The sequence below is a fragment of the Arvicanthis niloticus genome, chromosome 8 (genome assembly GCF_011762505.2).
Source record: "Arvicanthis niloticus isolate mArvNil1 chromosome 8, mArvNil1.pat.X, whole genome shotgun sequence".
Taxonomy (NCBI): domain Eukaryota; kingdom Metazoa; phylum Chordata; class Mammalia; order Rodentia; family Muridae; genus Arvicanthis; species Arvicanthis niloticus.
The window spans coordinates 22,284,525-22,301,003 of NC_047665.1; the positions used below are offsets into that span (position 1 = coordinate 22,284,525).

Sequence of the window (16,479 nt, forward strand, 5' to 3'; positions counted from 1 at the left end):
CATCAGCCTTATACTCAAGAGTAAAGCTGGCTGTAGGCAAAATTGAGGACCTTTGTCTTCACTGCCCTTTCAAGCATCTTTCAAAGAGTTGTGAATAAATGAAGAAAGAAATAAAGTAGCTTTCAAGAAGAGATGAGCCAGAAGCTGAGGAAACAGCTCAGTAAAGTGCCCTCAGAGCAAACTATGAGGAGCCGAGTTCTGATTCTCAAGAACCACACAGGAAAGGCAGTGGATGGCTGTAACCCTAACAGGGGGGAGGGAGACAGACGGGGCTCTGAACCTCATTTGTCAGACAGTCTGGCCAATGGGTGAACTCCTGTTTCAGTGACAGACTCTGTTTCAAAGAAACAAGGCAGAGAGTAATGGATGAAGACATCCAGCACTCACCTCTGGCCTCTAAAAGTAAATACACGCCCACATCCATCCACCCTGCCTGCCGCAAACTGTCTGATGAAGTCATTAGAGATATATGAGTTATAAATCTTAACCAGCTGGAAGCAAGTTCTCACTTTAATATTCGGGTATTGATCATTTTAGTTGGTGGCCCGACAAGTTAAATTTAATCCTTACTGGGACTTACCAAGGGCATTATCTAAATGCCACATCTAAAGTAGTAGCCGCTGGCCTCATATGACTTCAGCCCTTACAATGATTAAAATAAACTGTGCTATAATGTGAATTAGTTTTAGAAACTTAGTACAAAAAAACTATAAATAATTTTATATTAGTCAGGCATGGTAACTTCACACCTGTAATCTTGCACTTGGGAGGTAGAGAGAAAAAAACAGAAGACAGAGCCATCTTCAGCTATGTAGCACCTTTAAGGATACCCTGGGCTATGTAAAAGCAGGTCTCACAATTGATTGTATGTTGAAATAAGTGTATTTTTTTTTAAACTAAGTGGAAAGGTAGAGAAAGGGGAAAAACCCAAAAATGGGTTCTAAGAAGTAAAAAGTTCTGGAGTTTCTATGGTGTAATAATACATGGCCATAGGTCAGAATCACAAATTGCATAGTTTGAAATGTAGAAGAAAGGATTTTGAAGTTTTTACCATAAAGAAATGAGAAGTGTTTGAAACATAAATATTTACCCCAATTTAATCATTATATACTGCATACATATGTGAGGTTATCACTCATCACATCATATGCATATTTTTATATTTCATATTTATATAAATATGTACTTTTGATAGTTTTATACAACAGTCAAAGTAAACTTAAAAAATGTAAGTAAGTTTACTATATCCTGTTTCATTTGCTTTTTGTTAAATGTAGCTGCTGGCAAAATGAAGCCTGGCTCTCATGTGTAGCCCTTAACTGAATTTTTATTAGATAGTATCAATATGCAGTGTAAGACTGGAGCATGCTGGGACATAGTAGTACAAGCTTGTAATCCCCACACTGGGGAGGTTGAGGCAAGAGGATGGTAAGTTCAAGGCCAGCTTGAGCTATACAACAAGACCCTGTCTTAAAACAACAGGGATCTAAACCATGCAGTGTTGGGAGCCGACTTTTAGCAGAAAGCGGCTATCATCTTTGCAGCCATCTCGAGCCATATACCCTGACAAGAGACTTGTTTTCAACAGCCTACAAGAGCTGAGCACACTCTGATAAACATCTTGTTTATCCCACATGTCTTGTTTTGCTGTTTAGTGCCCCCTGCCTACAAGGTACACGGCACATGAGGTATCCACTCCTACAAGGTGTATGGTGCACGCAGTATCCATGCCTGTAAGGCGCACGTGGTATCCACGCCTACAAGGCACGTGGCAAAGCATACAAATACCCCAGATTTTCCTTCAATAAATGAGACTTGATCAGAACCTCTGTCTTGTCTCCATTTTTCACGTCTCTTTTCCTCCATCCCCACTCTCTCTCTTGCTAGACCCTGACCCGCGGACCAGAGCAGCAGCTCGGGCCGAGACAATGCAGGACTTAGTCTCCAAGCCTGAGTAGTTATTGATATTGGTACTTTTCCCAGGGTATTTTGCCCTTGCTGGCACAGTTTAGATTTTAACTCCTGAGTATTTGTATAAGGCATTGGCTGTTGAATTTGAGGTTTTCTGAAATGTCAAAACAGCAGCAATGAAAATTGCTATTTTCCCCTTTAAACCTACAGCAGTTAGCACTGCAGCTCTACCCATGATACTTTTAGCCAATAGAGGCTGCAAGGCACCAGGAGTATCATTGGTCTTCTTCAGTTTTCCTTGGTTAACAGACTATATTCATTTCTTCCAGAAACAAACTGTTCCCTGAGTCAGTCATCAGAAATATTATGTATCAAATACTACAGGGGCTGGCATTTATCCATAAGCACGGTGAGTTTCTTTGTAGTCTCATCTTCCTGTCTATATCCACAGGGTATCATCAAGACCACACATGGTAATAATGTGTCTTCTGCTGAGTTATGTCTGACTTTGTCGTCAAAACATTATAATTTTTTATAATTGTACACAGATATCTATTATCTATAATAGACGCTTTAGAAGTTTGGTCACCAGTCTCCTGCCTCACACCCCTCTGCTAAACTCAACTAGAAAAACATTAACAAGACGAAAAACAAAAGTCTATCTTGTGAGGGTTTTTTCAGGTTAGGGGACGAATTCTCTTTCTAGACATAAGTCGAAAGTAACCAGTTTGATCTAATGCACTGCACAGAGAACAGCAGGCATGGTAGTGATGGTGCCAGGCTGCAGGGGACCCCCAACTTTTAGAAACCCTGAGTGGTGCTGGCAGTTTTGTGCTGTGTAAAGAGAGCAGTGATGTGATTTCAGGTTATGGCTAATTCTTGTTTTTATGCATCATTCTGCTATTCTGATGTTTTTTTGTTTGTTTGTTTTGTTTTGTTTTTTGTTTTGTTTTGTTTTTTGTTTTGTTTTTTTTTTTTGTCTCTGTGAAGGATGCTTTCTGGACCAGGCTTGCCCTTTTTGTTCTCTCAATGACAGCCTTCCCTTGAAACATATTTTGGAAAGGATTAGAAGAAGCCTTTGATCAAGCATGGCTGTTCATAGGGATTTAAATAAGGCATAGTGCCTATGTACAGTGTTTTATAGTTGTCCTTAGTGTTTACTTACTTACATTCCATTCTCAGTAGAATGGAAGTTAGTGTTTATTTCCTATGAGTCTCTTACTCGTTTACATGTGATTTTGTATATCTATTAAATGCAGATGATTATTAGCTCAGACATCTAAAACATTGCTATTATTGAATGTCTGGTTAGAATCACTGGCCATTTGGGTATTTAGCAGGAAACGTTTGTAGGTCTGTGTCATGGTATTGCTGCACCTAGGTAGGCAATGGTTAAAAATGTTGACGCCCAGAGGGCTGGGTCTCAAACCTCCACAAAAGACCTCTGGTACTAACAATAGTTCTTCTCCTGGTGGGGTCTTCAGAAGCCAGCGCCTAAACCCACTTCAGAAAAGAATCCCCTTAAAGCTGACTCACAAGGAGAGATCTCGTGGTTGCCTTAATCCTGCCCCATGTTCTCTGGGCTGCCCATTAGCCGCTGTAATTAACCATCTGTTTTATATAGACTCAGTAATAACGAGCATTTTCATTATTGACTTTTTCAAAGACTTAGCCACCAGGCGAAAGTGAACTGTTCAATAAATGAGGAGATTAGTTCAAATGAGTGGAGCTCTTCTGTCAAATAACCTTTTCAAATATGTGATTAACCTCAGGGAATCTTGTGTTAAGCTGCAGTATAACAGCAGGAAGGAGACCAACTACATTGTCTGAAGCCAAGCTTCTGTCCGCATCTCTTCCTTCTTGTCTGTCACACAGTAGTGATAACAATACATCCAGATTCTATACGGTTGGAGAAATACTAAGGGGTAGTCACAGTGTGTCAGTATCTATCCCTTGTACACACCCACTGAAGTCAAAAATTAAAAATACAAGTCAAATGGGTGGTTATTTTTAATGATCTTACATGTCATGTGAACCTTCTAAACTATTTTGCAAGCAAGTCCCCACACCCCTTTACTTCTTTCACAGAAAGTGTTTCATCCCCCAACCCTGTGCTGCTAATAGAAGGGTTTGGTTGTATTTATATAACGCAAATAAACCGTTACACAATGATAATAAACATGATTATTTAGTGTGTTTTCCTCTCTTGCTTGCACAGGCTTTTTTCACAGGGACATGAAACCTGAAAACTTGCTCTGCATGGGTCCAGAGCTGGTGAAGATCGCTGATTTCGGACTTGCAAGAGAATTAAGATCACAACCACCATATACTGACTATGTGTCCACCAGATGGTAACATTTATATCAAAGTTTTCCTATGTTGAACAGTTAATTATCTTTCCAGAGGGTCTATATTGGGTATTTAAAACAAAATGTAGACATTCTATGTCCTTTACAGAGAGGGAAGAATTGGCTTGTGGGTCTTCCACGAGTGAAACAAAAGAAGGAAAAATATTTCACTCAACCTTCCAATAACACTGAATACCTACTATGTGCTAAACATTACCATAGGCATTAGGAACACAAGGCCATGAAAAACAGAAGTCTCTGCCCCATGAGAGCCATGACACAAATAAGTTAAAGGTCATGAGTTACCAAAATCGATGTCACAGTCCCAATTGCCCATAGGGCATTTCACCCAAGGGAAGGCTATTCAGTGGGTGGGGTGGGAGGAGGGGGAATAGCCTACCATGGCATACAGTACTATGGTACTTCTCAGAGGTAACGCTGAGAGTAAGGAGTAAGAGGCCACACAGAAAAAGAGCTTCTACTGAATGCAGTCGTTTGTATACAGTGCAAGGCTAGGGAAGGCTGTGGGTTTGTGTCACGATGGTGATGGAATGAGCCTTTGAGGCACCCGTAGCATGCATTTCTTGATCTGGTTGTTGGACCTGTGAGTGTGTTCTATTTGTGGAAAATTTAGCAAGTTGTGGGCTTAAGTGCATTTTCCTGGATGTTTATTTGTAAAATCAAATGTGTACATACATCTTATAGTGGAGAAGGGATAAGAAGTTGGGATCAGTGAGGTGGGAAAGAATGTATACATACACACACACACACACACACATATCACATATATATATATATTCTGAGACAGGGTTTCTCTCTGTAGCCCTGGCTGTCCTGGAACTCACTATGTAGACCAGGCTGGCTGCAAACTCAGAGATCCGCCTGCCTCTGCCTCCCAATGCTGTGATAGAGGGCGTGCATTATCTCACGTTGTGGTGCTTTGTAACAGTAGCCTTGAACTTAGGAATACATGCTTTTTGAAGGATATATCCCAACAACAGTCTCCAAAAGCAAATAAAATATTCCTTTAGTTAAAAAAAAACAAAAAGATAACTTTCTGTTTATCAAGAGAAGTCGCCGGGGAATGGTGGCCCACGCCTTTAATCCCAGCACTTGGAAAGCAGAGGCAGGTGGATTTCTGAGTTCGAGGCCAGCCCGGTCTACAGAGTGAGTTCCAGGACTACACAGAGAAACCGAGAGGAGAGAGAGAAAGAGAGAGAGAGAGAGAGAGAGAGAGAGAGAAGTCAATGATGAGCATATACAAAATACTCCTTGGCATTTGCTGTCTAACACAAGCAGCCATCATTGCTGGCATAGTGCAGACCAGAACACACCAGTGTCCCAGGTAGTGTATGCATTTGAAAGGTTAGTGAATGTAGAGAGAAAGGTATGTATACGAGGTCAGCCTGATCTACAGAATTCCAAGGCAGCCAGGGCTAGACAGAGGAACCCTATCTCACAAACACACACATATGCGCGTGCACACGCAGAAGCTCAAAGGATGGAATTGCGTCATATTTAGGAAGACAGGCTGAGCTGGAATCCATCATGGTCAATGACATAAGCCAGACTCAGGAAAACAGCTGTTCTGTAGACGGAGATTAGCAAGGGTTGCAAGCAGGGGCTGTGGCAGGGCCTGGCCACTTGCCTTTGCTCTTGTAAATTAAAAATAGTATTATCTGTTTAAGGAAGTGTAATGATAGCCTGAACATTTTCAATGTGATTTGTAAAAAACAGGGAGGGGGCAGAAACCCCCCACTCAAGGACAATCCATCGTCTTTCCTTTCCTAACCTGCATGTGGATACATGCACACATGATGGTTTTGTCCATGGTTCTTTCTGAATACTTCAGAGGGTACTTAACCTTCCCAGTTATCCATATGAAGACCTACTCCAAGCCACATGGACATTCTCCTCATTTCTAGCCAGCCCCACTAACTGTGGTCAAGAAATAGGTGTCTCACCCAGAGTCCCTGGTACACAGAAGGTGCTTTGTCCTTGGGCCTTGCTTGGACGTTGTGAGCCAACCGTTGACTCCTGCTGTCTATGGCCCTGTGACATCACACTTGCCACAGCATTTTTCTGTACTGTTTTTCGTTTTCACAGGTACCGTGCTCCTGAAGTTTTACTAAGGTCTTCGGTGTACAGCTCTCCCATTGACGTGTGGGCCGTGGGAAGTATAATGGCCGAGCTTTACACATTTAGACCGCTTTTTCCAGGGACAAGTGAAGTTGATGAGATCTTTAAAATTTGCCAAGTGTTAGGGACTCCCAAGAAAGTAAGTACTCTGGTCCCGCTGGCCTCTCTGTGTCTCTCACTTGCTGCTTTGCTTTTTTCATTTTTTATTTCTTACTTTAGCAAAGGTGTGTGATGTTTTCAGTTTCAAATACCTTTATAGTTTAATGATTTTTCTTACAAGCATTACATTCTTATTGGGAAGCAATAAAGATTGCAAGAAGTCAACATCCCACCAGATTCAAATGGGGGAAAGGCGTTTGCTTTTCCTTTAAAAACATTTAAGGGGACAAGTCCACCCAGAGTTTAAGTTTGGACGATGTTTGTGATCCCAAGACTTTCCCTGCTTGCTCTGTGAATGCCTATCCCCCAATTCATTAACTCCTGGAATCCTAGACCTTTTTTTCTTAGCGTTTTTTTTCATTTATATCTCTGCTGTGATATTTGTTCTACTGAATTCTGAGTACCTCTCATGGCTACTACCCGTGGGGTAGACCTTACCCTCTAAAATGCAACTACTAAGTGTAATTGTGTAATTAAGCCAGCACTGGCCTTTCAGTCGGCAGGAGAATGTAGATGCTAAAACATGAAGCTGACTATCCTTTCTTCCCACGAATGCTGTAACCTTGGACTTGCTCTGATGTGTAGTGGGAGTCTTCCCAGGAAGCAGCCTCTTTGTAAATATTTTGTCCTTGATTCAGTCACCACAGTGCCACTGAGACTGAAAGCCAGGAGTTTGCTATTTCAAAACTTACAGATATGCTATTTCATTTGTAGCCCCCTCTCAGATCCATGTCCTTTCTTTCTCTAAGGCATCTGGTATTTCAATTCACATTTATTTCTATGACTCAGCATTGAAGCCTTCCCACGTGAATCCGTGTCATTCCTGAGTTATATTAATTACAAAAACCAACTTTCTCTTTGTGTAATTCCTGTAACAGAGTGACTGGCCGGAAGGATACCAGCTTGCCTCCTCCATGAATTTCCGCTTTCCCCAGTGCATTCCTATAAACCTCAAAACTCTCATTCCCAATGCCAGCAGCGAGGCTATTCAGCTTATGACAGAAATGCTGAACTGGAATCCAAAAAAACGACCAACCGCAAGCCAGGTAAGGCCGCTCGCTCTCCCAGCGGCAGCTCCCAGGGGACAGCTCTTTAAGTTTGTGAGGGTTTTAAAGAATTATTTATTTTATGTGCATGTGTGGGTGCCTAAGTATGGATGTGTACCACATGTGTATAGGAACCCAAGAGGCCAGTAAATGGCATTGAATCCCCCTGGAACTGGAGCTATAGGTGGTTATGAGCCACCATGTTGGGCCCGGGAACCAAACCCAGGTCTTCCACAAGAACAGCCAGTGCCCTTAACCACTGAGCCATCTCTCCAACCTTTAAATATTTAAAGTCTTGCAATTTTACAAAGACATCGATTCTCAACCAATGTTTTCCAAGATTGGTAAAGATTGCTAAAACCCAAGACACTCACTATATGCAACAAGCAAGAGCGAGGCATATTGCAAATGGAGTTGCTGCATGGTGGTGTCATGTGATCCCAGTGAGCCAGACAGGAGGAAACTTAAGGATAATTCCTCAAGTCCGGCACATACTTGGTCTGGGTGGCACACAGTGGGCTTCTTTGGTGGAGGGCTAGGATTCTTGTTCACTGGGACAAGAATCAGGAAATTCAGACTGCAGTAAGAGTTTATCCTCTGACTCCCACAAGAGGGAGTGCCTCCATGCATTGCGGCACTTTGTGGTCTTTACAGTGCTATCCGGTTGTTTGCCAGAGGCTTAACAAACAAACAATGATGACAAATTGTATTATTTAAATTTAATATAAATTCCATGCAAAGCTTAACACCCCCCCTTTAAAAAATAGCATATGTGTTTTTCTAAAGTCCAGGTACAAGCTAGGCAGTGGTAGTGGACACCTTTAGTCCCAACACTTGGGAGGCAAAGGCAGGTGGATCTTTGTGAGTTTGGGGCCAGCATGGTCTACAGAGCAAATTCTAGGACAGACAAGGCTACCCAGGGAAACCCTGTCTTTAAAAAACAAACAAACAAACAAACAAAAAACCTACCACAAAAAAACCAACAACCGAAAAAAAGACCAGCTACAAGAGAGAGGGAGAGGGAGAGGGAGAGAGAGAGAGAGAGAGAGAGAGAGAGAGAGAGAGAGAGAGAGAGAGAGAGATTGATTATTCCAGGCATATTTGAACAAGGGTTGGGGAGCAGTTACCCTGTGAGGTAACAACAGTTCTGGCATAGGAAGAAATCATGAGAGACTATGCATAGCTACTTAAAAACTGAGTCTTTAAAACCAACAGCATGGACATTCATCCTAAAGCCAGGTTCAGAACTAAATGTTTTAGTTAGGATAGATGACAGAGGTGCTGGTTAGTTAACAAAAGGATGGACGGGGTATTAGGACTATCTTGTACCTCACTGGTACAAATTGGCATAATTATGCTCTAATTGTATTTTGAGAGAAAAGTTTCATTTTAACAGGAAGGGTGATGTGTAGGAGGAGCTAAGGTAGGAGGAGTACTGAGAGGAAGAAAAGGAGTAAGAAGAGGAGAAGAAGGAGGAGAGGAGAAGCTAGGTGATGAAAGAGAGAAAGAGGGGGGAGACAGGGAGGCAGATATTCATGTATCTCCACCAGTCAAAGATAGTTGTTATATCTAGGTTGGTCAGTGGGTTACACCTCTGATTGAACAATTCCAAACTTATGACGCTTATGATTAACATTATTTTAAAAAAATATATAAATGCAAAAAGGAAAAGGGGGCATGGGATAGGGGTTTTCTAAGGGGGGGAATGGGGAAAGGGGATGGCATCTGAAGTGTAAATAAAATATCTAATAAAAAAATAAAATAATTAAAATAAATAAATAAATGTTTTAAAAAATTAAAAAAAAAAAAAACAACGGCATGTATAAATACTTGATATCATGATGAGAAAAACTGGCTGTGAAAGCAACAGAAGGGCCAGCGAGATGGCTCAGCAGGCTAAAGCCTTCGCTGATGTTCCGAGGAGCCAGTGAGATGCCCCAAGGTCAATCCCTAGAACCCACGTGGAGTTGATTATAATTTGGCAAGAGAAAAAATTTCAATTTGTTCACCTTGCCTGTAGCAGTATTACAAGTTAGCAGTTTATTGGGGGAAAAAAAAAAGGACGAGACAAAACCCAGAGATGGTACACACATGGATTTAGCCGCGTGCTTCATTTAATGTACGCTTCATTCTCAGACTTTCTCCTGGGAAGTTTGTCTTCTGCCCGCAGGGACTCAACATTGCCCAACCTGGTATCCTACAGAGATCCTACATGCTTGACACTTGTCAATGCAAGTTAGCATGTCTGAGGCCACAGGTTCAATACCCAGAACTCCCATCAAGAAGACCATCGTTAATAGTGAGCGGTTTGCCCTATGTTAAGGATGCACACAATTTAAACTTGGAAAGGTTCTGATTAGCTACGCATTAATGTAAGGTGGCATTCCCTATGGTATTTCCATACTTTTCCAGGCACTGAAGCACCCATATTTTCAAGTCGGTCAGGTATTGGGCCCTTCTGCACACCATCTGGATGCAAAACAGACTTTACACAAGCAGCTGCAGCCTCTGGAGCCAAAGCCATCTTCCTCTGAACGGGATCCTAAGCCTCTGCCAAACATTCTTGATCAGCCGGTCGGGCAGCCCCAGCCAAAACAGGGCCACCAACCACTACAGACCATTCAGCCACCACAGAACACAGTGATTCAGCCACCTCCAAAGCAGCAGGGTCACCAGAAACCACCACAAACGGTGATGTTCCCAAGTATCATCAAAACCTTACCAATGGTGAGTAGACGAGAAGATGCCTTAGATGACATGGGCTGGTACAGTCTGGTAAGTAACAGCCGAGACTCGCCCATCAGATTGTCAGTGCAGTTCTAACAGTGGAGTGTGTGTAAAGCTTGCCCCAGGTCAAAGCCCCTGCTTTCTTTTCTTTGGTTGATGTTTGATAAGAGACGAGGTGGTATTTTAAGATGGTGAGCAGAAGCTTCCAGAGTAAAAAAATAACACTCGTGTGCTGCAGGTGTCAGTTAAGAATTCACAGAAGGAATTGGACACTCTAGAGTACTAATTCAAAATATTAATGATTTTCCCAAGAATTCCACACTGTTTTCACTGATAGCAAACACAGATTGGAAATATGATTTTAATGTAATTTAAAATTTTTTGAGATTATATTATCACATTATTTTCTCCTTCTCTTCTCTCCTTTCAAAGCCTCCTTTAGTCTCTTTTTTTTCAATTATAGGGGTGGTGTGTGTGTGTGTGTTCCCAAATATATAAATACGACCTGTGTGGTCTGTAGGATGTTGCCCGTATGTACGTGCTTTCAGGGCTGACTATTGGTATTGGGTTCTTCCCACACAGTTCTTTGCAAACATAGCACCTAATTTCTGATCCACGCCTAACGACTCTTCCCGTCTTTGTATGACTCCCCCATCTCCCACTAATACCAAACCCGTCCTTACATACTGCTGACTCCTCTTTCTTGTGTTCTTGTCTAGCATTTCCCCCTTTTTCTGGAGAGCAAGCTCTGAGACATCAGAAATATGTCTGTCTTGTTTATCGCTATAACTCCAGAATCTAGAAGGTGCCTGCCATGGGGTGGATTTTTAGTATTTGCTGGATAAATGACTAGTCTCCAGGGTCCAGAAGACTCTTCATCCAGCTCTGAATATTAGAGACTGTGGCTCTCTATAGTGTATAACAGAAGGGAGCCTATAACATAAAAGAGGGTGTGGTCTCTATGGCATGTAACATAAAGGAGAGAGTGGTGTCTGTGGCATGTAACATAAAGGAGGGTGTGGTCTCTATGGTACATAACATAAAGGAGAATGTGGTCTCTGACATGTAACATAAAAGAGGGTGTGGTTCTCTACCGGTATTTGAAAACAGCCCTTATACCATCTCCTCTCTGGGTGAGACATCCCCAACTCCATCATATGCTCCATAAATAACTTGTTCTGAAGGCCACTAAGTCCCCTCCTCATCCTGCTGGCCACTTGGAATGATGCTGCCTGAACGAGCGACAGACAGTACACACCAGGGAGGGCAAAGCAGGATGAATGGCTTCCAAAACCAAAGGGCCACTCTTGCCACTGAGGGTTGCATCTTCTCTTCCCCCTTTAGAAGGCCATCGGATGCTGGTGCACACTGAGAGGAAAGGAAAAAAATCATAGTTACTGAACACTGTCCATACTTATTAAGAAGCTGCACTCTGTGCTCAGCCCCTGGGTGTATTTACCAAGTTATAGTACCTAATATCTAGACCCTCATCTTTATATAGCTAACATATTCCAGAACTGGGATGGGCCTTCTAGCCATGAAATTTTCTTGAGTCTGTTTTGTTACTAAATGTTTCTGCAGATCACATATTCTCCAATTTAACTTGCCTGTGTCATCTCTAGGGTTCAAAAAGTTAAAGGTCTCCCATTACCTTGCAAACTTCTTATTCTTGAATGCTGGTTTTTCTCTCCTGGGTCTGACAATCCTGGCCTCTGTGGATTTATTTAGTTGTCAATTATGATTCCTGTATCTTCATGATAAAGGAATGCAGGATGCTCTTGGGCAGCTGTTGGAACCTTCTAGATCGACATTGTCTGCTGATCACTCATTAAATTATTAACTATGCACTGATCCATTTCCACTGGCCTCTGATTGTTTCATTGTTGGGGGCATCATGAAACCTGTGACACTGGTTTGACTGGCGCTCATATGAACTACCTACCACATGACATGGAGTCATAGATATGAAAAATGGTGACTTCTATGACCCACCAGTTCCCCAAAACTTTGCCCTCATTCTGTGACAAAGTATTGACATGGACTGCAAACATTTGCTTTGTATTTCAAAGGCATTGCTTGTTATGCCCCCTTCCAGTCTTCCCAAACATGCAGGATCATTCCATACGTACTGACATGGTTCAGCAGGGATAGCATTCAGCTTCACGCTAAAGGGCAGTCCAGCTGAGGAAGGTCCACACTTAGCTGAATGTCATCTTCTGCCAACTCCCTGCACCCAGAGCATTGGTTCTTCTTCATCCCATACTTAATTCTGTTTGGTTGCAAAAGCGTTCCTCTTGACAAAGTATATGACGGTGCAGAGGCTGGTAGGTGTCCTTTCCTGCCATTCCCATCCGGGTATCAGCAGCTCTGTATACTCCTAAGCCATTCTTCCTGCATCCTCTAGTCCACAGCCAGCCAGCCTTCCGAGCTCCGTTCCTTTTTGTGAACTGCTTTTGTGTATTACAGTTCAAAGGTCCGTACCACTTTCTTATCAGCTTACAGGAAACCAGCTCACAGTACATCCTAAGCCTCAGCTTCTTCCTCGATCCTTGTTCCTGTTAATAGGAACACTATTCCATGACAAGTAGACTTAAATCTTAAGAGTTTTAGCACATGTGAATCTTTCTTGGGGAAGGGCACTCATGTGGAGTTTCCACATCCCACAGAAACCTGTGCTCTCTTTCCATCCTGCAGTCCCTGGAATGGAACGCAGGTTGTCAGAATTTTCAGCCCAGCCAGCCCTACCTTTTAACGTCATTGATGCCTTTTTTTCTTTTTGTGTCCATTGGAATTACATTCAGTAATGACAGAAACCTGGCCACTCTGGCTTAAACAACAGAATATTTTCTCACAAACGGGAAGCCCATGGTGGTCAACCCCAGAACACAGGGACCTTCTCATGGAATAAGATTGCCCGGTCTTCTGGCACCACCTCTTCAGGAAGCGGCTGAAGATACCAGGGTGTCCCTGTCTTCCAGTGCCATCCCCTCCACAGTGGCTTTTATGCATTGGTTAGAAGGTGGTGCGTACATTTTAGAGAGGAAAACACGAAAGACACAGGGACATGCCAAGCTCAGTGTCCTCTGTACGGTGATTTCCACTTAAGGAGAAGGGCGGGGAGGCTCACAGCCAAGTCTCTGTTTTCTAGATTCTGTCTATGAGGGGCCAACCCAGAACCCTGGACGGAAAGTACCCAGTGCTGGTTAGTCTTAATTGTCAGTATGAGCCAATCTAGAATCTGGGATGGAGGTCTCAGTGGGGGAGTGCCTAGAGCCAGTAGGCTTTCAGGTATGTCCGTAGAGAATTATCTTCAGTATTCTCACTGATGCAGGAAGAGCCAGCCCGGTACTGAATGGTACTATTCTTTGGACTTGGATCCTGTACAATATTTAAAATAGAGGATGGAAGCTGAGCAGCCTGTGGGCGTGCATGTATTTATTCTCTTTCTATTCATGACTGTGGAGGTAGCTGGCTGCTTCAAGTTCTTCCTGTCTTTTCTTCTCTTTGGGGGCGGGGCTGGGGGAGGAAGTGCCGGGTAGCTGGGTTGGATCTGGGCCCTTGTGCATGCTACCTCTGTGCTCCACCACTAACCTATATCCCCAGCCTCTTTTCAGTACCTCATCTACGTTTGTGTATGTTTAGATACACAACTGGTAACCATTCCTCCACAGTTAACAGTATTCAGTATAGTAGCATGTGGAACACACATGTTGCCCATGGACAAAAGCCGCACTAGTAGGCTAGAACATCTAGGTTCTTGTGAGTACATTCTGTGATGTCCACCCAGTGACAGTTACCTGTGGCTGCATTTCTCAGAACATGTCCTGTCATTCAGTAACACCTGACTGTGAAAGGGAAGACCCTTGAAAACTTACTGTCCGATGTAATTGCTCGATTAAATCTGAGGTAATTTAAGACTCTGGTGGCTGACTTTGTTTTTCCCCCACAGAATCCAGTCAGCACACTGGGCCATAAGGGAGCCAGGAGACGGTGGGGTCAGACCGTCTTCAAGTCTGGAGACAGCTGTGACGACACTGAGGATGACTTGGGGGCCTCCCACTCCAAGAAACCGAGCATGGATGCCTTCAAGGAGAAGAAGAAGGAGTCTCCATTTCGGTAAGTTTGCACACTCACCAGGGAGATGTATTTCACTGTGCATTAAATGTATGTATTTCACCCATTAAACACAACCACAAAGATCAGTTCTTTCTTCTACAAAACCCAGATATCTTTATAAATACCTCCAGAAAATAGTGGTGTGTGTAGAACAAAGCACTTATTCAGTCTTTATATTGCTCTTATGTTTTGTCGTTGTTGTTGTGGTTGTGGTTGTTGTTGAGACATTGTCTAGCTATGTTGCCCAGGCAGGTCTCAAACTTGTAGACTGGAGTAGTCCTCCCTCTGTGTCTCCTGAGTGGCTGGAACCACAGTACGTGCCAGCCACACCCAGCACACTGCCCTGAATTGTGATCATCACCATTCCTGTCTGAACTTGACGTTCCTGCATGTAGAATGCAGAGAATCATATGCAAATCTTATGGTTTTCTCTGATGGCATCAAGAGGTCATGATTAGATTGCTGCCTATTAAAACATTTGAAGGTCATTTTCAAAACCTGTCCTGGAAGTTCAGTGTCCAGCGGCTCCCTGTTCTCAGGAGTCGAGCCGTCATCAGCTCACCACTCTGACTGCTCTGAACAGGACGGCCTGAATCTTGTTGAACATCTTGGGAACATGCTTTCGTGTACTTTTCTCCCTGAAACAGAAGAAGAGTAAGAGGGACAGCCATGTCACAAGTCTGGAAAACACTTGCATTGCGTAGTGCAAACATCTTTCCTTTACAGATTGTATACCTGATGACACATTTTTAAAAAAAAATCTATCAAGAGCACACAGGGGTGGGCCATTCCCTCTGACGTCACATAGAGACTGTCAAGGGTGCACATGGGTGAGTGACTCTCAGTCTATAGCTCCCAAGCTAGTCACATACATTCTCTTTCCTACAATACTTGACCTTAGCAAGAACCTCAATCATTACTCGACCATGCTAGGTCTTATGTGGTCCTTGGATATAATTCTGAGGTGCTAAACATGGCGGAAATGAGAAGCCTGGCATGGGAAGCTCCAGAGGCTCTGTGGAAGCTCCTTACACATCCTTCCTCTAAGAGCAAACCTATAGAACATATTGCTGACACCTATAGCCCCAGCTAATTTGGAGTCTGAGGAAGAAACAAACAAAAGTTTAAAGCCAGTCTGGATTATACAGTTGATATCTGGTCTCAAAAAAGAAACAAAACAACCGAAAACCCACCTGACAAAATCAGACCAAAATAACAACAATAAAACAAAACAAAACAAAAATAGCCAACCAAACAAAAGAAAAACCAGATGACACTTGCCTGTAATTCTAGCACTTGGGAAATGGGACAAGGGAATCAGAGATCAGGACTTCAAGGCCACTTACCTACATAGTGAGCTCAAAGAGTCACATCCTAAAATAATAACAGCTACAATAACAACACACACACACACACACACACACACACACACACACACACACACACACACAGAGAGTCTCCATGTAGCACACAGTGTAATTCCAGCCACTTCGGAGGATAAGGACCACAAGTTCAATGCTAACCTGGGCAACTTAAGGGGCATCTTTTCTCCAAATGAAAAAGGAGCTGGCAGTGTGGCTCAGTGTAGTGTTTGTCATGTATGTCTAAGAGTCTGGTTCAGTCCTCTGAGAGAGAGGTGGATGGACGACAAGGCCTGAGTAGATTTTCCATAAATAGTAAAACTACAGCACAATAAGAGGACAAGAAGCCAGAAATGGTGGCCCATCCCCAGTAAAACAGTGCTGCCTGTATCAAGAGCTGCCCAAGAGTGTGCAGCCTGAGTCCTCCCCAACTCAGGATGTCTAGGGATAGAGATGACTTTAGTAGCAGGAGGAGACAGCTATGACTGCCATGTGGTTCTCCAGCATTATGGCTCCATGGCTGTAGTAATTCCAGAAGAGGTGAATTGGATTACACGCCCATTAACTGCTCTAGAGGTTCTGCCACCACCTGCCTAGAGTCAGAAATGAGTCCCTGTGCTGGCAGAGAAGGGGGGTGCATGTTATCATTTAGCAGTCTCAGCAACAAAAGGA

General features: G+C 43.1%; 1 protein-coding gene across 12 annotated transcripts in view; it reads left to right on the forward strand.

Moving 5' to 3' along the window:
- Mak (male germ cell associated kinase) overlaps positions 1 to 16,479 on the forward strand; it is a 51,074-nt gene that overhangs the window by 18,001 nt on the left and 16,594 nt on the right. For all 12 annotated transcript variants that reach the window (XM_034510020.2, XM_034510025.2, XM_034510027.2 and 9 more), the window contains exons 5-10: positions 2,241 to 2,320; positions 4,130 to 4,262; positions 6,366 to 6,537; positions 7,436 to 7,603; positions 10,016 to 10,330; positions 14,280 to 14,446. In XM_034510020.2, the coding sequence (XP_034365911.1) occupies positions 2,241 to 2,320; positions 4,130 to 4,262; positions 6,366 to 6,537; positions 7,436 to 7,603; positions 10,016 to 10,330; positions 14,280 to 14,446 (1,035 nt within the window). The remainder of the gene's footprint in view (positions 1 to 2,240; positions 2,321 to 4,129; positions 4,263 to 6,365; positions 6,538 to 7,435; positions 7,604 to 10,015; positions 10,331 to 14,279; positions 14,447 to 16,479) is intronic.